General features: G+C 38.3%; 1 protein-coding gene across 2 annotated transcripts in view; it reads right to left on the reverse strand.

The window, feature by feature from the left end:
• The window catches only part of LOC111328883 (ribonuclease 3), a 31,724-nt gene extending 6,587 nt beyond the window's left edge, over positions 1-25,137 (reverse strand). For both annotated transcript variants that reach the window (XM_088756157.1, XM_088756158.1), the window contains exons 1-36: positions 24,897-25,137; positions 23,449-24,749; positions 22,648-22,783; positions 21,558-22,049; positions 20,922-21,002; positions 20,055-20,141; positions 19,604-19,690; positions 18,728-18,799; positions 17,642-17,723; positions 17,458-17,520; positions 16,614-16,702; positions 15,785-15,868; positions 15,391-15,459; positions 15,144-15,208; positions 14,840-14,893; positions 13,121-13,166; positions 12,971-12,999; positions 12,090-12,168; positions 11,423-11,530; positions 11,173-11,311; positions 9,295-9,355; positions 7,922-7,981; positions 7,669-7,768; positions 7,484-7,521; positions 7,322-7,386; positions 6,079-6,149; positions 5,944-5,988; positions 5,324-5,377; positions 4,674-4,777; positions 3,657-3,762; positions 3,374-3,463; positions 2,977-3,022; positions 2,815-2,897; positions 2,005-2,108; positions 1,100-1,143; positions 350-398 (exon numbers count right to left, since the gene is read on the reverse strand). In XM_088756157.1, coding sequence (XP_088612283.1) covers positions 350-398; positions 1,100-1,143; positions 2,005-2,108; positions 2,815-2,897; positions 2,977-3,022; positions 3,374-3,463; positions 3,657-3,762; positions 4,674-4,777; positions 5,324-5,377; positions 5,944-5,988; positions 6,079-6,149; positions 7,322-7,386; positions 7,484-7,521; positions 7,669-7,768; positions 7,922-7,981; positions 9,295-9,355; positions 11,173-11,311; positions 11,423-11,530; positions 12,090-12,168; positions 12,971-12,999; positions 13,121-13,166; positions 14,840-14,893; positions 15,144-15,208; positions 15,391-15,459; positions 15,785-15,868; positions 16,614-16,702; positions 17,458-17,520; positions 17,642-17,723; positions 18,728-18,799; positions 19,604-19,690; positions 20,055-20,141; positions 20,922-21,002; positions 21,558-22,049; positions 22,648-22,783; positions 23,449-24,749; positions 24,897-24,956 — 4,343 coding nt within the window. In that variant the 5' untranslated portion in view covers positions 24,957-25,137. The remainder of the gene's footprint in view (positions 1-349; positions 399-1,099; positions 1,144-2,004; positions 2,109-2,814; positions 2,898-2,976; positions 3,023-3,373; positions 3,464-3,656; positions 3,763-4,673; positions 4,778-5,323; positions 5,378-5,943; positions 5,989-6,078; positions 6,150-7,321; positions 7,387-7,483; positions 7,522-7,668; positions 7,769-7,921; positions 7,982-9,294; positions 9,356-11,172; positions 11,312-11,422; positions 11,531-12,089; positions 12,169-12,970; positions 13,000-13,120; positions 13,167-14,839; positions 14,894-15,143; positions 15,209-15,390; positions 15,460-15,784; positions 15,869-16,613; positions 16,703-17,457; positions 17,521-17,641; positions 17,724-18,727; positions 18,800-19,603; positions 19,691-20,054; positions 20,142-20,921; positions 21,003-21,557; positions 22,050-22,647; positions 22,784-23,448; positions 24,750-24,896) is intronic.
• Positions 25,138-25,154: the final 17 nt, after the last annotated feature.

Consider the following 25,154-nt stretch of genomic DNA (forward strand, 5'->3'; position numbering starts at 1 on the left):
CACACTGCCTCCTATCGTATGATGATTCGTATGATGATTCGTCTCTCAGAAATGGAACACTTCTTTAGGGTGGGACAAATAAAAAATTAAGAAGGGTTCGCAGATTCGCGTTATGGCCCAAGACTGAAAAATTAATGGGACAAGGATGAAGAGATTTATAAATGTGCAGTGTAATCATGTTGTTACCTTGAGCAGATCTGGTTATGAAAAAAAACTTTTGAATGTTTTGACAAAGATGTCAGAAGCGTAGAATTTATCAGAAGAGGAGTCTCAACTGAGAATCCCACAAAATCGCTGGAAGACCTCTGACACAGTTTGGCTGTAATTAATGAAATCATACTACGAGTACCTCTTGCCTTCGCCAGAGCCCATTCTTCTTCCTTTATAATAAACAGCAACTGAGGAAAAAGACAAAAAAAAATGTTTCGCTTTTTTTAAAGAAAGGTATGGACCCCTCGTCGGAAGAAACAGAACCATTACTGTCGTTTAAAACGAAGAACAGCGACAATTTTCGAGAAGATCGCCACTCAATCCACTATTTACTTCGACAGCGCGTCGATGAAAGGAATAATGTGATGTCACAATGGAAAAGACGCTGAAAATTATCTTTGGCTCAGTAGTTGTAGTCTGAGCAATGGCGGACGAAATTTAGCGAGTTTTAATCAAAGTGTTTTCGGACTTTCCTTGCCGCGATAGGCTTTCAAATAACCAATAATTTAACGCAGTATAAGATCTATGTGATCAATCAACGATGAAGAAAACCTTCCCCTTAGAATCGATTTGAGACGCAATAAAGCACCGCAAAGCCGTTCCTTTCATTTGCATTATGATCCTTATTCTATTCCAGAAGAACAAACTGTTCATGAGGCAACAGTAATCATAAATCCATGACCTAGTACGCTAAATTTTCATTTCACGATCAACGCCCAAAATTTCAATTTTTGCCATGAAAAGGTGTTTGTTCGAAGTTATTTTACTCTCAAATGCGCTTTGTAATCCAGGACTTTCTATTTTTGACCTACCTAAATGCCTGAATACCTTTGATGCAAATCTTTGTGTTTGTTCGGGTTTGCTGGATTTCATTTCCGTTCAAACTTACCTGTATAACGTTTATGATGAGCAGGACCCCTGTTCTGTAGTACTCTTCAAGGGGAAAAGAACGAAAGATAAATCATTGAAACACGTTTGAAATTGCAAATCTCATTATCTCGGCTGAAAAACCCAAGCTAAATGAAACTCGGTAAGATTACCAAATATGGGATGCTCTTGTATGTTCCAGCTCTCAGTTGGTTGTGACAAAGGATAAAAGAGGCCCACAAAAGAGCCGGTTACTTCTTTTCACAGACTCTATTCAAAATTTTTCTCTTGCATCTACTGACCGTAACCGTGACAGAGGGTATGGAGGCTCATTCAGGGATAGTCATGGTTTTAATATTCTGTCAGTGATTTCGAGAGCCCAAAGAAACGGATGCTTATGGATATGTCGAAAGGCTTCAGGTTATCGTATTGACTTGCGGGGAATATTTTCATTCACAGAAAAGTAAACGTACATTTACAAGTATGTTGTCCACTGTTTTTTTTTTTTTTTTGAATAAAGGCTGATAGTTTCGAAAGAAACTGTTTGGGGCTGCGTCGGTGGGAGTAACGAAATAATTTGGATATATCAACAAAGTTGAAATGGTAAATTGGCCACCGTAACGATTACAAAAGCTGACGTCTCGAGCGATAGCCCTTCGCTCCGACGAAGGGCTAACGCTCGAAACGTCAGCTTTTGTAATCGTTACGGTGGCCAATTTACCATTTCAACCGTATTGATATATCCAAATTATTTCTTTTTTTTGGTTTTAGACGGCAAATTTCAGGGTTTTGAAAGGTTCGGCACTCGACACTCATCAGAAAGCCCAGAAGAATCCTTCATACCCTCAGTTACGGAAACGTCAACATGCAACATATAAACTTGTGGGTTTTGTGGAAGATAGGCCTCGATGGGAATGTTCCACTCACTTGTATTGTGGAAGATCCGGTATTTTTCCTTGCTCACGAGAGGTCAGACAACACTGCTGTAACTGTGATTTGGCATCCATCCAATCTTGATTAATAATAAACTCCTAGAGAAACAAGAGTCGACAATTTTCTTTGAAACATGAATTAGGGTCAACACAGAAATGTGTGTCGTTCATGCCGCACGTTAAGATAAAAAGAGAGAGGGAAGTGGTTTGGCTGAACAATCACATTTTTCGAATAAAAATCGAGAAACAAAGCGTAATAAGGTTCCTCGATTTTTCTTTTGAACCTTGAGTTGAGCTGACATTTTAAAGCTACACTAATCAGCTACTATATAGCCGCGGTGAAATAAAAATCCAAAGATGAGGAAAGGGTTCTGTAGTAAGACCGTAAAGGTGACAAGTAACATTACGTCAGTCAATTTAATTCGGCCATTCGTGGATGTCACCAATAGTTGGTTGACACGTTTTTCATCCCTTAAACGAGGCTGTTCACAAGAGCCAATCAGACCAAAGATAGATATCACAAGGAGCCAATGAGAACTGAAAGAAGGGGAAAAAAGCGACTGACTGAGTATTGGATTTGACTGGTTGAGCGGGTGTCGTGAGTTTTTTGGACCAATCACACGAAATCATATGAAATTTGCTATAACTTTAAAAACCACACCCTTGATTCAAACTAGCCCTAAACAGATCGTCCCATAGTAAAAAAGAACACTGATTTCATCTTCAAGTAGCAACCGAATGTAAATCTGACCCCCCCCCCCCCCAAAAAAAAACAACAACAACAACTAGTAGCAAGTTTGTTTACCTCGAGCCGTGGGAAGAGACAGACATGGCAAAACGTTTCCACGTATCGTAAACCTTTATCCACGTACAGGGCAGCAACAAAAGCTAAGATTAAAAATAAAAGGGTTTGGGTTAGGGAAAGTATTGGACTAAACCTGGCTGGATAAAACTGAAAAAAATTTACCTTCCAGTATATCTGCAAGAAGCTTCTCCCGATAGGAATTCATTCCCTGGTGTACGAAACACAACGATAGGAAATGAAACATGACGAGAATCATCCTCAATTGCATTTTTTTTTTTTTCAAAGTAAGGACATGAGAAATAAAAATCGGATCACTATAGAAGGCAATTTTAAGCTCGGGCTTAAAAGAGAATTTTAACAACTGTGAGCCTGAACATTAAATGATTCTTCAACTTGAAATCAAGGCTGTAACACAATTGCTACAAACATGACATCCTTGAAACCTAAGAAAATCTTAAAGAGTGTCATATGGACATCATTTTGCTAGTTGACTGAACAAGTAGACGTACACTGAGTGTGCCTGTAATACAATAGAGAGAAACTATTAGGACTAACACACCTGGTTTCCAAAATTTATCAGCTTGTCCAGTCCCAGCTCTCGCGCGATCGTTGCCTGGATTCGATGATTGACGAGAGAGCTTCGCAGCAACTGAAATGAAAGAAAGAAATAGCAAATATTTAAAGAAGAAAATAAACTGGAGTGAGGTAAGTTTAACTTGTGAGTTTTGACCCTAATGGTAAGATTAGAAACATTTTATAGTGATTTTGCGGGTTGACAGCTTCGCACGTTCGCCTGTAACGTTTGTGTAGCGAGAACAGTGGCCCTCCTATTTAAGCCTTACCGTTAGATGTCCCTCGTGGTGTTCAGGGAAGTGCTTGAAGAGATACACGGACACGACAAACTGCAAAACAGAGTCACCCAAGAATTCCATACGCTGGTTGCTGCCACTGAAAGCAAACCATAAAATAAGTGTGCTTCAAATCGATCACATAACTACTTGAACACGGTGCAAGGTCTCCAAAAGCTGTCACGTTGTCGGGTTCCTTTGCGATCGCTCTCAAAGGAAAAAGTTCTCTGACAATCCTAGTTAAGATCGATCCAGTACAGAAGGAAAGATACAAAATTTTTCACAGCGTAATAATATCGGAACAATATTGGCGATGTGGATACAAGCCGAATGTACAATTTACTCTTCTCTCAGTTCGAGGTCAGACAAACAAATTTTGCGCTTTTCGCTTACCGTATTTACTCGAATAAGCGCCGCGGCGCTTATTTAATTTTTCGCGCCACAAGTGCGGCGCTTATTCGAGGGCGGCGCTCATTTAAACATTGTACCAGACAAATTTACTTTTTCTATATTTTTATTCAACGGTACACTTTCTATCTGTCAATTTTCCTGTGGACTGATGCTAAACTGATAGTAAATCTAGAATTACGAGAGAAGTTCATGCGGTGTAAAAACCCCGAGCGTTTCATGATAACGAGAGCGAAAATATCAGCGGTAAGAGCGAACTCACATTTAAAGAATATAAATTGCCGATGCTGTGTTAAAATTGTTTTATAGTGTTTTCCTGGTTATACGGAATTCCTCGAATAAGCGCCGCATCAGGGTTGCGGTGCTTATTAACTTTTTTTGTCCCAGGTGCGGCGCTTAATAGAGGGCGGCGCTTATTCGATTAAATACAGTATCCTGGGAGATTAAGGAACACTTTTCATAGAAAGTTGGGACAAAGCAGCGCGACGAAAATTTTTATAGAATGATCTTTACATGCCCAATCGTGTTCGAATTACGCTTCTTATGGCAACGACAAACTGCAGTGATCTGGTACCCAGTCTACCGACTATGGATGCTACTTACAGTGTGAGATTGTTGAAGCCGACTTGGGGATGGGTGAAGGCACGCGCCAGCAGCCGAATGTGGGTGAACTCAATTCCACTTGCTTTCTCAAACTCCTCCAGTTTCTGACAGCAAAAAGAACAGCAAAGTCAACGACAGGAATCCTCTTAAATACAGCTTTTGCTGTTGCAATGATTTCATCTAGAGTAATCAACCAGAAGAAACACGACAAAACGAGAACATCTTAACTTTCAAATAACAATAATAAAAAAAGCAATTAAGAGTGTCTGCTGACATCCCCTTCTGGAGTTTTATTAGACGCACAAGTAACTTTAAGTGTCTTCTCCCGGCACCCCCGTAATCGTAATCCTTCAATCTGAAAACTGCTAGGAACTATCGGCATTTTCTAGGAAGCGTAACTTCTCTTCAAGATGCTCAATTTTATTTCCAGGTCTCTACTCTTTCGGCTTCTGGTGCGAGAGAGACCCTGGGAACGATTCGCGCTAAGTAAAAGCTTGGATGATATAACCATACAAAAATAAACATACAGAAAGCTTTTAAGTTAGGTTTACATTAAAAAATAAAGACATCATGTTCCTAGCCATAAAAAAAAAGAGTCATGAATTCAGGATTATCAAATGGTTCACAAAGAAAAGAAAATGAGTAAAAACCTGAAGAATTGGGGATGACGCTATCAAGTGTCTGTCGCCGTCTGGTTGTTGAGCCTGTTTGGAAAACAATATTTGGGTCAGCAATAAATGTTCATGGCCTGTTTCAGGCGTTCATACTGTTACTAGTCGAGTGCTCAATGAATGAAAAAAGAGAGAGGTTTGGACCGACGTTTTTGTTCTGCGAAACTGGAGACTTGGAACAAACTACAGAAGTAAAAAAATTGATACACACTTGGTGGGTTACGCCAGCCTTTGCCGACAGCTCGTATGTCCGTATGCATGTACAAACGTACGAGCGTGTGTACGTGCGTGGGTACGAAAGTACGCACGCACGTGCGTACGTACGTAGGTACGTATACAAGTGCGTACGCTGTGCTCGATCCATACATCATGACCTCGAACCATGACCTCCGGCAGAGGTTGTATCTTCTACTTGCGCTAATGTAGGGTGAGCTTGATGAAAGGACACGCCATGAAATACTTCCCTGAGGGCCTTACAACATTATATTCCTTGCAAAAAAGAATCCCACTTCAGCGCTGCCACAAAGGAGAATTTCAAGCACAAAACGTAATTGAAAAAAGTCACATATCGATGAAAGTTTCTTTCTTTGCTTATTCACCTGTAAAGGATGCTTTGGCAAGTTTGTCCAGACATCTCTGAGTTCCTGAAAACAAAACGTATCAACGATCAAAAAAAATGAGAAGATTTAAGAAATACACAACGACTGAAAAACCCAGAATAAAGCAACCCGAACCTGTTCTTCAAAGGCCACGTTTGTGAACAGAATCGTAGCTGATGTCAGACCACTCTCCAAATACATAGCCCCTGGGAAAACAACAGCTACCGTCAGAAAAAACGTTTATGATTTAATTTTTTTTATTCCATTTTATTCGCTATTGCATATAAAAATATAATTAACCGTTTACAACAATTACAGATTAATAGCGAGGAAACCTACCAAAACCTATTTAAGGCCTGTAAACTTAGGTTCCCTCACAAGAGGTTTGAGATAAATAAACCTAGACAACAGATTAACCCTATAACTCCCCTGTGTGACCAAGATAGAATTTCTCCTTACAATATCAATACAATATCAAGCAGAACAGTGATGAGAATAAAGAAAATTATTAAAAACTAGATCATTGGATAATGCAATTCAAGACTTTTTATTGGCTTAGCCATTATGGTATATCAGCCAATATACCATAATCTACAAATATGGCAAGCGTACGTGTCAGCTTAAAATTAAAAGGGAGCTAAAAATTTAATAAAATCTAATAATTTAATTTCACGTTTTTAATAAAACAATTATTCCACTCGCGCTTGTTGGATATGAGATGATTATAGCCAACTCGGCGCGCCTAACGCGCATCCAATAAAACGCGCTTCGTTGGCTATCTATCATCTCATATCCAACAAGCGCGAGTGGAATAATTGTTAAATATCAACTGGAGGATTGTTAGTTGATCTGATACCAAATTCTCCAAATTAACATGGTAAGAATTGTATGGCAGACAGTAAGGAGAATTGCTAAGGAGATCACAAGAGTGAAAGGGTGAAGTAAATAACGTGTTGAAAAGCCATAGAATAGTCCATAATAGTCCATAATAATAGCCCATAATAGTCCATAATAATAGCCCTTAATAGTCCATAATAATAGCCCGTAATAGTCCATAATAGTCCATAATAGCCCATAATAGTCCATAATAGTCCATAGCAGAATAAGTAGTCGTTGAGAATACATAATACAAGTATTTTTGTCGGGAGGATGCGAGAGAGGAAGAGCCAGTGATCTCAGGGGTAAGAGGGTTGGAAAACTTTGGGCGTTGATAGAAAACGGAAATCTGCCGAATTTTTCTTTTTACTGGTTCACTCGCGGTGATCGCAATTGAACTAATTAGGAGATAATTAGTTAATTCAATACCAAACCCTCCTGACTAGCATCATAAGAATTGTATGGTCAAGAAATACATTGGTGTGAACGTTTGAGTACTTACCAAGCAAGGCTTCAAAGCAGTTTGCCATGGCGTGATTGAGATCGTCTTCCACGCACAAATCTGGGCTGAAAAATAAAATAAAATAACAAAATTCAGGCAATAGTTCATGCAAAAACCAACGCAAAAAACCAACTGTGTATGTCAGAAGCGTAGGTTACATACCCGTGCGAATACTGCATGTAGTCGGACAAACCCAGTTTCTAGGGAATGTAAAGATAAGAAGAGAGAATGTACATCAGAAGAAGGAAAACACGCTCAAAACATTGAAAATAAAATTCAAATTTAGCTAATACAGAAAACAAATTAAAGGTCGTGCTTCGTGCGCCAATGCGTCCCTTATGATTTACCTTAGCGAGTTGTGCCAGATGTTTGTTTTGCACCAAAGCTGAGCGGTACATGGCTAAACCTCCCTCAGTCTTTGACGGTAGCATAAAATACAGGTGAACACTGGAACGGTGAAGAAATGAGAAGAGTCAGACACACTTCTTCAACAAAATTTTACAACACTCACCTGAGGGTAAATTGAATTCTTTAAGGACACAAGTCTAAATGTTTGTCTATTCATTTATTCGAGAGTAAGAGCTCTCCAGTAAATCTCACCTGCTAATCAACTCGAGAACAGCATCTCCAAGGAATTCAAGCCTCTCGTTGTGTCGTATCCTGAAGAAAATGGGCACGAGCACATACAATGAATACTGCTGAAGAAGCCAAAATGGCCCTCATACAGCGCTGATATCAACCGCCTTCTTAGTATTCAAAAGTGCCTTTATCGATAAACTAAACATTAAATTACGCTTAAATTACAAATTACAAGTTGAGACCATAAAAAAGGAAGCATCCTCTGGTAGAGGAGATACGAAATGCATAGGACACCTTAAATTATTCACCACTTTGCGTTTCGAATAAAATTAAGACTAAGAACAGAAACTCCTAAAAAAAAGAAACTCAGAAAGGGAAAGGCTAAGGCGTGTCTGCAAATGTCACTATGCATTGACTGGTATTTTTTAGTTTTCATTCAGGAGTATTACATAACTGTTTCCTAAATGAAGACAGCTACAAGTCACTCTGTCTTGTCTGTCTATCTATCTGTACGATTGTCTGCAAGGTCTGTCTGTCAGTCAGTCTGTATCTTCGTCTGCGTCTGTCAGTTTGTCCGCCTGTCTGCCTATCTGCACGGTGCGTCTTTCCGTCTGTCTTAACGATTCGTTAGTCAGTATAACTTGATGTGTGTGTCTTTCTGTCAGTTTGTCTGTCCGCACAGTCAAGACGGTCTGTCTTGCGTATGAATCTGTCTACATGGTCTCTGTGTCGGTCTATCTGTCTACAAGGTCTGCCTGTCTCTGCGTGTTTGTCCGTCAATCTATCCGTCTGACTCCTAACTGACGTTTCCTACTCTACCTGTCTAACCAATGCGTTATTTTGCCTCCAATTATTTTCCTTCTCGCTTTACTGTGGGATTTAGATTTAGTGAGAGTGCCAGAATCATCAGCAAAACTAAAGAGAATTTGGAAGCCAAGGTCAGAACTCTGTAGTACCAGGATTAGGTGAGGAGGCTGTGAGCACATTAAACCATACTCCGTTCAGAAGGGTTTTTGGTACTATTAAATTTAGGTGATGTAGTTTCTAAAGAAACTGTTATTTTGAGTCTGCGTGCGTGTCAGAGCAATGATATCTACTTTAGAGAGCAACGTCTTGAGCGTTCTCTCTTCACCATGGCAACATCACCACCTGAGATAATCAGGATAAGGGAAAATCTCTGATGTCTGTTAACATATTATCGCACTCAAGTCTAGTATTGTTGCGTTCCACTGCTACCTGGGTGGCCGAACACTCTACTATTTAAAGCTGTATCAAACAACTGTCTGTCGCGTGTGTAGGCGATACAAGAAAATAATAATAACAGATCTGTAGATAAGAACAGATGGGAATGCTAGTTGTTTCACTATGGTTCATAAACTATTTGAAGTACTCACATAGACTGATGTTCTTCCATCTTGCCGAGGTTAGACATTACACGTATCAGTTGGGTTATACCTTAAAAAAAAAAAAAAAAAAAAAACAGACAAGTTTCAACTGAGTAACAATTAAGCGACGATCATGTAGACGAATAAGGATCAATTGGAAAGCAAAGAAATTGAAACAAAATCCCAGTCCTTAAAAAAAAAAAAAAAAAATTAAAATCCAAGACCAGAAAATATTGTTCTGATTGTCTGTTGTAATTAAAATGGTTTTGGCTTGACCAAACGCAATCGAAGAGCGCTGGTATCTTGTCTCCCGTGAGCAAATGTGACGCGTCTCTAGCGTGTTACTTGGGCATTCTTTGGAGGAAGAATGGATACTCAAAGGATATCCAAGAGTCTGTCTCGCAAAAGTTCCGATACAAATCAGTTCCGTAGAGCTGATTTTTGTTGGTCGTGTTCTTATTCAAGAACGAGAAATGATAGCCTTGGAATTCGAAAGATAAAGATACAGAATGTATTAGTTTTTTTGAGCTATGACCCTCTCTTCTCTTCCTTACATTGAGATATAAAAATATGGCCTCAGGTCAGTAAAGTTATCTACAGCATATTTTAAAAATTCTTACGCATGCATGTATTGTTAAAGTATTTGTATAGATATATGTAATTTATTATAATTAAAATATGGGATATAGTTAATGTGGGGATTAAGTTCCTCCCTCTATAACCCAATTGTAATGTAATGTAATGTAATGTAATATAATGTGAATTACGATTACGATTACAATAAAGCTGTTATATAATAAAAAGTTATCAAGACCTGTGAGAAATGGACCTTTAGTGAAAAAAAAAAAATTCGCGAAACAGGATTTGAGAAATCTGGTTCCTTCCTAAATATTACAGAATGGGATGGATCTTAAACGAACTTAAGTAAAAAGATAAATAATCACGATGACCTACCAATAGAACAAGTAACTTCTTATAAATTGCTTGGTGTAACACACGATCAAGATCTTACATTTAGTGACAACATTTCTAGCCTAAAGGCCAAGCTTTCTCAGCGTATTGGTTTATTGAAAAAGGAAATAAAGGAAAGACTCTTATACTATAACGCCTTGATTAAACCCGTCCTTATGTACGGGAGCATGGTTTGGAATATCTGTGACGCTAAAGAACTCCACTGTCTCCTAAGGTTACAGAAAAGGGCTGCCCGTGTAATTCTTGGAGTGGACTCTTATTCTAGAAGTGTTGTAAACTTTAGTAAACTAGGCTGGTTGCCTTTTTTTGATGAAATCAAATTAAATAAATGTACAATGATTTTTAAGAGCCTTAAAGGCGATGTTCCGATTTACATCAGAGACTTGCTCAAGACGAACAGTTCTGTACACAATAGATCTACTAGACATGGCAATTTAAATTCAGTGTGTCCCAAATACCTACGAAATAACGATGGTAGCAAGGTATTCAGTGTTGACGCAGTTAAGTTATGGAACAGCCTTCCCCATGATATCAAAAATAAGCCTACTGTAAAACTATTCAAAACAGCTGTGAAAAAGCATCTTATAAGCTCATATAAAAACCTGGACAACTTTGAAACAATATTAAGCAATAGTACATTATCTAATTTTAATTTTTTATAAATTAATTTTATCTTTCTCAATATTTTTAATCCTGCTATTTTTAATCCTACTATTTTTATTATAGAATTCTGTAATTATTTATATATTTATTTATCAGTTTTTTGTAATGTTGTATAATCTAGTTAGAGGGTCACAGGTTTGTCAGCTATACAGCTGTTACGTGTCCCCCGCTATAAATAAAGTCCTTACTTACTTACTTACTTACTTCTCTTAATATGACTGGGTATTCTCTCCCCCTGCGAGTGGGACCTACCTTTTTTGCGCGTGTGCAGATGTCGGATTTTTCTGTCACCATATCTCGGCTGCTTTACTCCACAATTTGAAAGTGAATTGCGGGCATGGTCTGGGTTCATACCAAAGTTGAGGTGATACGAAGGATGGGTTAGGGCAAGCTTTGAATAATACGAAAAAACACCAAAAAAGAAATAAATTTTATACAAAACACTCTTAACTTAATGTAAATACAAATCAACTTCAATTCGCTTCCGCAATATCTAACATACCTGTAATAAAGATCGGTCTTTGAATACGTAACCCATCCTCTCGTCCAGCGTTTTCAGACACATGTGGTAACGCACATGGTGTACGAATACAGGAAGGAGTAGAGCATGCTAGGAAAAAAAGCAAGTATCAACGTGAATCCCTCGGCTGATTGCGAACTCACCTAAGATCTATAATGATGTAAATGCAGACTAAACATGGGCCTTTATTAAAGTTCAATGTTAATTTTATAACTATTTGCGCTATTCTAATTACTTATCTGATTGGGGATGTATTGACAGTGTGAGGTGAACGATAATTTGTCCACGAAATTGCAGCCTTGAGCCTTTATAGAAGTTTTGCACAGCAGCCATGTTGGATGGCAGGAACAATGAAAATATTTTGCATAAGAAAGAAATTTTTTCCCATGAGTAAAATAATCTATTGTTCCTGCCATCCAACTTGGCTGCTGTGCAAAACCTCTATACCCTAAGATCAATATGCACCTTCTCCATACTGTTTTCCATACATTTCGTAAGGTGCGGACAAGGAGAATTTGTGTAACAATCAAAGGCTTCTTTAAGAGGTGATCATTTCCTTTATTCTCCTGACCTTCATGCGTGATTCAGGGGTGATATTGTAAGGAGAAATTAGATGCTGGTCAGTCTTAGGGCCAAAGGGTTAACAAACCTGGCAGACATCAGACTTGAGGCCAGTTTTGATCATTCCTTTACTGCTGACTTCTACCAATACATCACGACGCATAGCGCTGAAAAAAAAACAACAACACAAAAACACAAGATCAAGGCACTGAGATTAACAGCATTTGATCCTTGTGAAATGGATGCATAAAAGTAGTTTAATCGAGTTTTGAAAGTAATCCAATTTTATCAGGAGTCCATTACTTAATGGACTCCTGATATTACATGGTTTTTTTCTTTACTTTGTTCTATGACTGTACCACAGACTCACGCCACCTTTGCGACCGATGAGATGCGAAACTAGAAACAATCGCGACTTAGCCACACACGTGTTCCCGCGCTTGACACTGGTCACGCGTGTTTGCATTTAGTTTTCATTGGTTTCTTATGACGTTCTCTTCCGTCTTGATTAGCAGTTGTAATTATATAGGTTTTGAGTCTAAGACGCTAAATTGAAAGCGCTCAAAGAATGAAATAAATGTTTTAGCGAGTGGAACTTTTGTCACTCTCAAAAATCTTGGGAATGCTGACATTATGGGTCGATTTCCAGGTAACTTTTCACTTAGCTATTAAAATTGCTGAGATTACCAGCCCAAAATAAGCTTGAGTCTCGAGTCTCCTCTACTCGGGAAGAAACAACTTTCCTTTACTCATTTGGCCACTTCAAAGCATTATCAAAGCGAGTTGTACGCGCCCTAACAGAACAGAGTTCCTTAATTTAGTATCCTTTTTAATAAAAGCAAAGTAATTTTCTGTGAGATTATTTCGGTGAACTGTCAGTAGTGTACGCAGAGAAGAATTCCGTGTATAAGTTATGATAGGTGATGGACTTTCGTTTTCAGAGTGTGGCTCAAATTATATTAACCTCACCTCTTTACGCGCATATTTTCTAATTCGATCTAAACGGAGAACAAAATAGATGAAAGGGTCACTCAAAATACTCACAAACAAAACAAACAGAATGATAAAAAGAATAAATAAATAAAAAGTAAATATATTTTCCCCATGCTAACCAATTACCTTTAGTTTGACCAGCTTGTCTTGGTTCTTTCGACTTGGTACTGCCCTGAAAGGAAATGACGCGATAAGAAGGAATGTGAAACATGGAGTGTGAGCTCTAATAGAGCGCTATTCGATTGAGTGTAGTAAACCAAAACCAAAGCAATCACAATGGCAAATCAGAACAAAGGAAAATAACTATGAGAACCAATCAGAACTCAAAGTAAAAACAATCCAACTGCCTAAAGCGCGGGAAAACGCTGGCAACCAAGTCGTGATTGGTCGCAATTGATTGGTTGAGAGAGTACTCAAGGTTTTTTTGGACCAATCACAGAGCAAAGTAAAGCAAAACCAATGCAGATTTTACTTTATTTTGGACACTCGATTGAAAATTGCTCTAACACTCAGCTTTAACTCGAAAATGCTCTTAATGGTATGAATCGTAACTAGCCATCCTTTAAACGAGTAGGATACCGGACAGAAAAGCATAAAATCGATTGGTTTTGAATAGAACTGAAAGTTACGATGGATATATGAAGTTCATATATTTTGAACTGCGGTTATAGATACGTATGATGCACGATCCTCGCAGTGGAGAGCGCTATTTATGCAAGAGCGAAAATCAGACCTGTACGGGATTCGAACCACTGACCTCTGCGATACTAGTGCAGCGCTCTACCAATTGAGTTAACAAGCCAACTGGTAGAGCGCTGCAGTAGTTTTGCAGAGGTCAGTGGTTCGAATCCCGTACAGGCCTGATTTTTTTCAGGTCTGATTTTCGCTATTGCATAAATAGCGCTCTCTACTGCGAGGATCGTGCATCATACGTAGAACTGAAAGTGTATCGCAGCAAGTGAATATCGTCCACTTTTAAAGGCTGGTAGTTTCGAAAGAAACTGTTTGGGGCTGCGTCGGTGGGAGTAACGAAATAATTTGGATATATCAACAAAGTTGAAATGGTAAATTGGCCACCGTAACGATTACAAAAGCTGACGTTTCGAGCGTTAGCCCTTCGTCGGAGCGAATAGAAAAATTGTGGGTTGTGTGTGCTTTTAAAGACAGAAAGTGGAGCTACGTTATTGGTGGGTACATGGCAACGAGAAAAACAAGAATAAATTAGTGGAATGAAAAGCGTTCGTTGATCCCTGTGGGATTTAGACTGCCGGTTTGAAAGATGAGCTTTTGTTCAAGATTTTTACGGCTTTCCGTGCTACCTAAGTGTAAGGAAAGACCGCAGATTACCATATGTTACTTAGAATGATTAGGTAAATTAAAATGTCTAGCGACTGGTTTCGATGTGTCTTGTCATTCCTTTCCACGTCTCGAAGGTGTTCTCGGAATCGGTCACCTAGTCTTCTACCTGTTTCGCCGATGTATATCTTTTTGCAATAAGTGCAAGTTATGCAATAGATTACATTGGCGGAGGTGCACGTGAAGTGATCGGTGATCTTCATGGATCGCTTAGGTCCCGATATTTTATCAGAACCTTATTAGTTCATCTTTTGAAATTTGAGTGCCATTTCAAAAAGGTAACGATCGGCCTTTAAAAATCCCCCGACTAGAGAGCTGGGTATGGATTGAAGGATATCTGCAAGAGTGTACTATGTTCAAACTTATAGCACTCAAATTTAGCAAACTCGCCCAAATTAGTAAGCTTTTTCCGCTGACTGGGATATTTTACGGTTCAGGTGATTAAAAAACCGCTAAAAACCTGGTTGAAGTAAAAACACTTTCACTTACGTGTTTGAAATCAGCGTCCTTAGCTTGACGTATGACCTGTATAGCTTTTGATACCTGGAAAACGGGAAAATGGTATGTGCTCTTCATTCCGCATACATTTATATCAGCGCGCTATTAGAAAATGATGTTAGCATTAATCAACTTTCAAGAGACAAGTTAAAGAAAACGCATATCCACGCGAGGTGAAATAGAACGAATGGGAGCCTAAAACTGCGAGTGCATGTCGAAGAGAATAGAAGACTATTGTGATATCTATCTTCCCTCTGACTGCGCGTTAACTCTACAATAACGAAACAAAACTTACTTAGGATCCCCTGCAAAACTCATCTGCACTGGCCTGATACCGTGGTGCACAATATACGGGTATTTCTGTATTCAAATCGTACAAGAAAAAGCATGAAGTGATCTTAAATGGTAAGTCAGATATTCTAGGTACAATTTACAGTACCCATAAAAGAACCGAAACAAAATTAGATAATATTCTCCTTTGCTTCCTTTCAGGTACGTTATTTTTTCAATGATCATCGGTCGACAGCCACAAAGTAACTTACCTTTCCCTTGGACAATTGCTTTTCATCTGTATGAAAGTGTAGGTCGTCAACCCTGATGGCCACTGGTTTCTACGACAAGAGTAAAAACACTTCAAATGCATTTTGGATAGGATTCTTACTACTTTGATTGAATGGGATTATGAAAAATAATCGAATCTGTGGTCGTTAGCTGGAGACAAATGTTATGTGATATGACTCGTGAGGTAGTATAGGCAATCATAGTAATGTTCGAAAGATTATCAAAATTTTAGAGCATATCTTGTTTTAACTACAGTTCAGTACAATGCTGAAAAGCCTATATCAAGTTTCCCTCCCACATACATGAAGAGTGCAAAATCTGGTTGACAAAAAAAAATTTTTTTTCACACCTGAATAATATCACATTCTGACTCACCTTGTTTGGGTTCATGACAAGAGAGTTGACACATGATTTTGAATATTCCCCCAATTTGTCAGCATTTAAAGTAAAATCACCTGGCTGTCGGAGACAACATAAAAATTAATTAGAGAAACAATTGTTTTTAAAAAACACAAGCACTGGAGTGCCCAAGCCAAGGGATTACTGCTCTGGACTGCAGATCAAAATGGTTGGGTTAGAGCACCACCTAGGGTCAATATTTAGTGTCCCTGAGCCACCCATGAGTATGACTGGGTACCTGAGAAATTGCTGGAAGTAACCTGCAATAACCGCTAAAGATTAGCGATACTTGTAGTTACTTCAAGCTACACAAACCGAGACAGGCTGCCACAGATATGACGTCCAATTAGTCGTCTTACATACTTTTATACACTCAAATACAGTAGTTTCTCGGTTATAAGGCACACGGTTTTTTCAAGAAAATTCTGTCTTCGGGTGGAAAGTTAGGGTTGAAATTGGGGTGTGTCTTATAGCCAAGTATATTTTCGCAACTAAATCTTAAGATCACAACTTTAGCAGAACTTATGGTTAAAAAGACAAGAAGAGGACGCGAATTGTTGGTCATTGACTTTTTTAGATCTGGTGCATGGCTCTGAAAAGAGCACCGTTTCTTATGCGGCCTACGAAACGAATCCCACGCGAGCAGAACTTTTCGGCCTGAGGTGTAGCAAAGACTGGATAGAACTCAGTGATACAACAAGGAGCAATCAACAATACATTCCCAAAGAAGCAATTAATACTGTACTCTTTAAATAATATGTTCCATCTAAATTTATTTTGGCCTTAACTTTTTTTTTTTTTTTACCTTAACAAGAGGTTCAGCGGAGTCTAAAATATGGGACAAGACATGGCTCATTGAAAGAAGTTCATGGTTTGCAGCTGAATTATTCACATCTAGAGGAAGAAATAAATGCAAGGTAAAAAGGAATTTGCCACCACTTCTGAGACTAAATACCTCATAATAACCAAATTTGAGGTTCATACTATAAGTTACAGATCAAGTTTTTATGACCCAAGCACACACCCACAGACCATAAATCAAAGTGGAAAAAAACAAGGTTCTACAGTCGATAGAAAGGACCATGAAAACAATGTTAGCAAGATTGTTACTATATCCCAAACAAACTTTTGAAATTAGTGGGCCATACAATGAAATATGGCCTGCTAATTGACCAATTGTAGCACACATACTAATTGAGATATGCAAGACTTGTTAATTATTCTCAAGATGACAAGCAGTTGAGACACCCATACATGTAGTTGACCACTCACAGGTTAACTCCTGTGGGTGACCAAGATAGAATTTCTCCTTACAATATCAATACAATGTCAAGCAGACAGGTGAGGAGAATAAAGACAAACATCAATTAGGAGATTATAAGTTTATCCAATACTGAATTCGCTGAAACAATGTCACAAGAATTGTAAAGAAAATAGTAAGGAGAATTTCTAATCAGATCTTGGCAGTGGAAAGGTTACTGCACTCACTGTGAATTTGAAAATGCAAATTTTAAAAGCAGAGGTACTAATTATTGTAAAAATTCTCAGACCTTTCATGATACATTGATAATCAACTTACCAGTCCTTAGTAACCACACCATATTTTAAATACAAATTTAGAAACAAAAATAATTTGTTTGGTGACTTACTTGAAGATCTGTGGACAAATCTTGGCATAAAGTGAAATCTCTGACATGAATCCTGAACATTTCCTGCAAAAAGCATGTTCTGAAAGTTAAAACCTACAGTGCACAACTAAATATGTATGAATGATTAAAGTTTTGCCATTTGCTCTTTGCTGTAAATGTAAAGGTAACACCCTCTAGTACTTACCATTTAAGTCCCAATCTGCCAGTTCTAGCACTTTGTAGAAGAAAAACTCTGTGAACAAGTCAAGATCTCTGACACAAAAATTCTAAAAGAAAAACATAGCCAGTTGGATGCGAAAATATATAATAAATGCCCTTGACATGCACTGTGTCCATCAGTTTGATGCTTCAAAATCCCCCCCCCCCACCCCCTGAGCAACCCTAGGCAACTTTTGAAGACTGATTTGATTAAATTCCCATCCTCCCTGGGCCAAAATTACATTCAAATGCTCCACCCGCTATTGAACGATTCTTGGAGTGATCAATGAATGCTACAGGAATGAGTTAGTTCACCTACTACTTTTTCCTGCAGCTGTTGGGTTCTTCACTTGTAAGCATCATTCTTTGATGTGAAAAGCCATGCTCAGGAAAGCAGCTTAATTCTTGACCTTTTAACCTCCTCCATTAAAACACCTGTTACACTGGCATTATTTTCTGGTTTAAATGCTCCACCCCACCCAGGCAAGGTTCAAATTCCCCCCTAGGCAAGGATGAAAGTTAAATGTCTGTGGGTTGCTGGGAAGGGAAAGGGGGGAGGAAATGTTGAAGCTACAAAATGATAGATGCATAATCAAGTTTGAAAGTCTTTACAATAAGTTATAATTGGCATTTTTTTCTTATCGATTTATGGCCCAAGTACAAAGCACACAGATCATAAATAAAGTGAGGAAAAGAAGGTGAGCTCAATAAGAAGTTAATTATAAGTAAACTGTGTGTATATGACAAGTTAAAGAAATGATCTGTAAATCACAGTTGTACCTGTATCAAGGGGCACTGCATTAAGCAGTAATCCTGTTTAAAGCTGTTGATTTCCAAATTCCTGAATTTTTTCCCCTTTAATTACAATAATTATTTTGTAATTTTCACTTCAACTGTATTTTAAATTCTGGCAGTTGTGGTTACCCTTATCATGTGTAAAACATTTAATTTCTAGGAAGAGTTATTCATAGTTAACTAGGGTTGTTTGATTTGAAATTGGAAAAAATTAAACACAAACAAAGTTGAAGCTTGTGAGCCAGCACTTGAATAAACAAAGAGATTTTAAACTGACCTCTGAAACTGGCTGACTGATGAAATGAAGAGTATACTCAATGTTGAATCTAATCACTGAAAAACTTGGTATCTGGGAATAGACATTATTTTATAGTCATCATCAATAAAGTTCACAATATCAAAATACAGGTGAACATCAAAAATTTCTAATAAGCACCCCTGGCTATGTTATGTTAGCTTCATAATTTCGTGCTGTTTCAGATCAGAACTCAGGAAAACTGCCCTATGCTTGCCTGTGACAACTCACTGTAGACTTCCTTTGTAAGCAATCAACTCTTTAGAGGCACAACCCAATAAATCCCGGCTCTTATTAGCTTGTTGTGTTTTTTAACTCTCTATTATAATAGTGCTTTTAATTAAAAGCTAATAAAAGCTAATGATGCTTCGATTACCTCAGTTATGATAATCTTTTGAATGATTCTTTTAAAATATCCAAGATTTTACTAATACAATGTTAAGGACATGTACAAAACACTAAAATTTGCTCAGGCCCACAGGATCTTTTGGGGAACCTTGTGGCCTTGGAAATCTTAACAGAACCTTCTACAACTTTATGGACAATAAGTGCAGGGGTTTCAGTAATTTTTTCAGAAGGACTGGCAACTGGTTTTCGCAGGCAGGCAAAACTTTTTTAACTAAACTTCTTTATATAAGATAAACCTTCCTCCAGATTGTTAAACCAGGTGGGCAAAACCGTCCTTACAGCCGGTCAATTTGGCCGGTGCCCAGCCCTTAATGAAACCTCTGTAAGTGGAATAGTTGAGGGCCACTGACCAGTAAGATTTCCAGTTTAGATCCTCAAACATTGTTACACATATCTGGGAGTATCATTGATGATTTCAAGAGTGAAATTTTTTACACCAAGAAAACTCACATCCTTAAGTGGCTGATGGGAAAACATTGAAAATCCCTCAAATGTGTAATCCTTTCCATCAAACTGGATGATAGTAGGATTTTCTGTCTGAAAAGTAAAGATTTGACTCAGTCAAGTTTGGCTATGCAACAGAGAACAGCAACAATAACTGAACAGCGACAGTATTTAAACGATTCATCAGATAAGAAATTAAAACAATCAAATTGAAAAATGCGACCATATATTTTGTAGTAAGTGACTCAGACAGAAACTGATATAAGGCCCTACAATTCAGCTATTATATTATACCAAATGTCTCGCAAAACATTTTTCTCCTCATTTTTTTTTTTTTTTTTTTTATAACATGTACATGTACGTCTACTGGAAAGATCAGTGTGCACATGAATGAATACAGTGCATAACGTGAAAACCATCGCTCCTTCATTCCCTAGCGGTGAGGTGTATGACTTACCATGAAGTTGGAATGTGGTGTAACAGTCACCCAGTAATGATGCAATTTGTCTGCATTGTTTGTTAAAGGGTCACAGGCGGGAATGACCTGTAAAAAATTGTATGATGTACACAATCAGATCGAGCGGCAACAAAATAATATTTGTTACATTAGGTAAGCATTACTTCATGAAAACATTTAGTGCTGTTTACTTTTGTTAATTTCCAATGAAATAATTTTCATCAATTTTAACATCCTTTCTGTTTGAAGACACTTCGCTCTCACAAGGCCTCTCTCCACCCAGGAATATAATAATTACATATTTTATTTTTTGTTTTGTAGTATCGCTGAGTATTTTTACGAATTGTGCTGTATTTTGACAAACCTGTAGGGCAAGTCAAAATACAAACAGCAAGTAAAAATACTCAGCGATACTACACAACAAAATGTTTAATGAGAGATTTATTATCCAACATCCCAAATTTCTATTTCAGAGCAGGCGAATTTTGCAGATATTTCTGGAGTACAAATATTGCATGATATTTGTACTCGTCTTCTAAAGGCATTATTTGTACTCTATGGAGTGTAGTTGGATAATAAAGATGGATACTGGAAAACTATCAGGGAAGCCAGATGAAATGTTGGTGGTTAACCTGTGATGGACTAGCATCCAATCCAGGAGGGGTTAGTAATACCCCTAGTCCCTTCATGCAACAGATACCAGGATAAGTTCTGCCCTAATGGGCCTCTGGCCCTTAATTGCAGACTTTACCTCTTCTAGGTCATAGTAGTGAAAATCACGTATTAATAAATTAAAAAAGAAATGGTTTGATTAAATTTTGATTCAAACCAAATAAACCAACCAACAATAATCTAGATTACACTTACAGATTCACCAGGGTAGATACCATGACGAATTCCATGCTGCTTGTCAGATAAACTACAGCGGCAGACTGGACCATCATTTGTCTATCGGTAAATAAAAATTGTTCAACTAGAACCTAAATGAAATCAAGAGAAACACTGGACAATAACTCTTTTGCTAAAACTTAGATTATGTTACAAATCAAGGATAACATTTCTAAACAAAATCACACTTTTCAAAATTAATGAGAAAAAAAAGGCATGGTCCAATTGGCATTTTATCTCTTTGATTTGGTTTGATTGATGGCAAACACAAAATCAAATACCATTAAGCCTGACACAAGTGAGGAGGGAGTGGAAAAGTTTAGAGCTAAACTTTAATTTACTAACTGCACACTGTCTCAGTTGCAAAGCTGCCTACTAGGTAATACCCCATGAAAGTGTGCTGCAGCAAAGTTTGACCAATGGCAAATTAAATTAATTTCAAACTTTGACCCTTGAAGTTATTTTGACCTTTAATTTGACCCTTTACCTACTTTTCACTCAACTGATCAAAACTCCTTTGAAAAAAAAATCTACTTTGCTTAAAGCAGTAGTGACCACCCCTGAACATTTCTCTTGAGTTCACAAAAATGTTTAACAAAAGTAAACTTGACCCACCTCTCCTTTTTCATTGAACCATAGTTCTGGATGAAGACGAAGAGGATCTTGCATCTTTCTTTTCCTGGTCTCTTCAACAACAGAACCTTTGTGAACTTGTTCATGCAAATTTTTATCATGATCAGAGCTCCCACTTTCCTCATCGTCTTCATTGTCATCACTGTCATCTGATTCAGAGCTACTGCTGCTCAACCTTTTGCTTCCAATCTCACTGTCATCTTCATCAATGTTCGATTCCTCATCACTGAGGAATTCTGTCAAATTACTGACACTCGTCCCTTCTCTGATCCATGATTCAGGGCCGTCATCAGCTTCACTGTCCATTGGCAACTCTACATCACCAACATCTGTTTCGGTGGGGTTACTTTGCCCACTGTCAACACTCTCCTCATCATCTTCAGCAATCACAGCTGTCATGTTAACTATTTCCTTTTGAAATTTGTTCTGAAGTTCACTAAGCTTTTCTGTTCCCTGAACGATAGAAATGCCACCCTTAGAAAAAAAAAAAAAAAAAAAAAAAAAAAGAAAAAGAAAACAAATCTCATAAATACATGTCTAAAAAATGATTACTACCATTAAAATACTTCATAGGCTACAAAACTGAACATATGAATGCTGCAGTTAGATTCCATCCTGAGTTCAATTTATTTTTGTATAAACCAGTAGATGGATCACAGAAAAGTGCACTGAAAGTAATCCTTAACCCTTTACATCCTAACATCAGTATGTGTGTTCTCCATACTCTTCTCTACACTGTAGCTTTCCAAAGGTGCATGCAGAGTTTGTCTAACTATCAAGAGAATCTTTAGGGGATAATCATTCCCTTTATTCTTGTGACCCAGTTTGATTCAGGGGTTATATTATAAGGATAAACTAGATGCTAGTCACCCTTAGGAGGTATAGGGGTGTAATAACTGGTACCAGCATAACTGGAAACAAGGGTTTTTTGACAACTTTTGACTTTGAACTGATATCGTTGACTGTTCAGGTTGCCAAGATGACAATCATCAACAAACGTTTACCAGCATTTTAAGGACTACCGTCACCTGGATAATCAGAGTTCTCTAAAGCATTTAGTGGAATGACATACCTCACTATTCTGCTTTTTGATATAAAAATCGTCTGATGCCAGATAAGTTATCACTCTTTCAATATCTGGAGGTGGCGGAGAATAACAGCGGTCAACTCGAGGACTAGCTCTGCCACCTGCACCTGGCACATAGCTCCTTTGCAGAAGAAAAAGGCCAAAAATTAATAGATGCTGTTCAACCATTTAACGTTATAAGCCATCTGTTTATTTTTTTTCTGGGCCGTTTAACGGTTTACGGAATCCGTTTTTGGACTTTGCTGTACTGTTTAACGCTTTGGACTATTCGTTTAAACAGACATGCAAACCGTTTAAACGCTTTTACTATCTGTTTACTATCTGTTTACAAACCGTTTTTTTTTTATCCGTTTAGCGGAAAAGCATTAGTGTACAAAATCCTGTGCCCGGTCACAAATGACACTTGTTGCTGGAAATAGTTACTTAGTACAGAAATACTTGTGGGAATTTTTGCATTTAAGTATCTCCATGATCTCTTAGAAGTGTCTGTAGACAACTTTTTGCATCTGGAGTCTCAGTGACTGTCATTTGAACATCTATGCCAGCTTTAACCTGATGTTCATTACAAGCATGTTGACTGTCTTTTCTTGCTGTTAATTCTTTCCTTGATGGTTTCAAAATTCTTTTAAGAGACAATGTACAGGACTGGTGTATCTCAGACTTTCTTCACTAAGAATTTGTTTTCTGACACTTTTTGATCTTATGTTTGTAATTTCAAATTTCAAATTTCACGATGAAATCTCATTTGTTTTGTTAAGGCAAATTATACTTTACTTATTTCCAAACCTCCTTTTTCCTGGCTCTCTTCCTCTATGTCCTTCTCTGTGAGAACCTGTCCTTCGGTAAAGAGGTCTACCATTAGGACTGGAATCAGAATTTCTATTTTTGCCAGGAATGAACTGTTTCATTTCAGGGGACTGAGTTTTATTTTTACTGTAGACATTTTCTCTTTGAAGATCAAAAGGACCTAAGTTTTCTCCATGACTGGGGTGTTGAATATTAGGCACTGCAGTCCTCCACTGTGGCTCAAGCAAGTGTCTATTAAAGCCTGCTGCAAAAGAATGCCTCAGGTTAAAGCTGGGATCAGGTTGAGGATTTCTAGTCTGCCCAGCTGAACTGTTCAATGATAATGACTGCGGTCGTTGATGTAGAACTCCCACTGGAAATGGCACCCCTCTAGGCACAGGTGACATCCCTCTAGGCACAGCTGACATCCCTCTAGGCACAGCTGACATCCCTCTAGGTACAGCTGACATCCCTCTAGGCACAGCTGACATCCCTCTAGGCACAGGTGGCATCCCTCTAGGCACAGGTGGCATCCCTATTGGTACAGATGACACTGAAGACGTTTGTGTTCTAGGGTAGAGAGTCAGACCTGGAGATCTTAGGGTTGGTTGTGGGTGTTTAACCTGCCAAAGTGGATTATTAAAAGGAGAAGACTGGGGAGCTTGGACTCCTTTAGGTGAAGGGACTGATGAAGATGTTAATGGCTCATTAATTGGGCCAACAACTTTGTTAAAAGAGGGTGAAGTAGATGACTGAGGTAATCCCTGCACTGGAGATGGAGGAATTCTTGCTGGAGTAAAAGCAAAAGTCACAGGTGGATGCTGTCCAAGAGATGGGGCACCTCCTGGAGGAACTTTAGGAGAAGACACAAACACCTGCTGGGTTGAAGGTGTAATTCTGTTGATGGAAGGTGGGGTGGATACCATAACAGAAGATGACTGGTTCAAATTGAATCCAGATTGTTGGGGGTTCCTCACTTGCCATGGTGGGATGGTGAAAGGCGAAGACTGTCTGACTGGGGATGGAACCAAAACAGGTGAAGGCACAGTCATGGGTTTACGTGACTGGTGCTGGGGAGATGTCATTCCTCTAGCTGAAATCGTTGGAGCAGGAGCTGTTGAGAGCATACTCCTTGGTGGGTTGGGACCAGCCATTGATGGGTGAAGTGGACCATGTAATCTAGGAGGAGAGCCCCAATGCTGTATAGGTGCTACTGCCTCAGGGTTGGTTACTGTACTCTGTGCAATAGCTGGTTGTCGAAGGTGCGTCTGAAATCTGGGAGGGGTATGTTGTTGATTTACCTGTAAAAAAAAAAAAAAAAAAAAAAAAAAAACACTAAAGAGCTGTGGTTAAGAGTGGTGAAACTCTACTAAAAAAATCTGAATTACCAAAATCTACATAGTAAGGAATTGTGTGAGTTAAAATAACTACTCATGTACGATGCTTACCGAAGGTGCTGATGCAAAAGTTTGCGCGCCCGGTAGAGAGGGAAACGGAGGTCTCCACATATTCGATAGACCTCAGTTGCGCGATGTAGAAAGAATAATTTATGAGATATTCAAGTGTATAACAAGAAAAGATGTGAAAATTATAAAACATCTACGCATCATCTTAAAGAAGAGGCAAGATATTTTGAAAGTCTATCAAGATGCGGCAGCCACATTCGCCATCTTTGATTCAAAGTTGTTTTCTAGTTTCCAGGTTCC

Source organism: Stylophora pistillata, chromosome 4, assembly GCF_964205215.1.
Source record: "Stylophora pistillata chromosome 4, jaStyPist1.2, whole genome shotgun sequence".
Taxonomy (NCBI): domain Eukaryota; kingdom Metazoa; phylum Cnidaria; class Anthozoa; order Scleractinia; family Pocilloporidae; genus Stylophora; species Stylophora pistillata.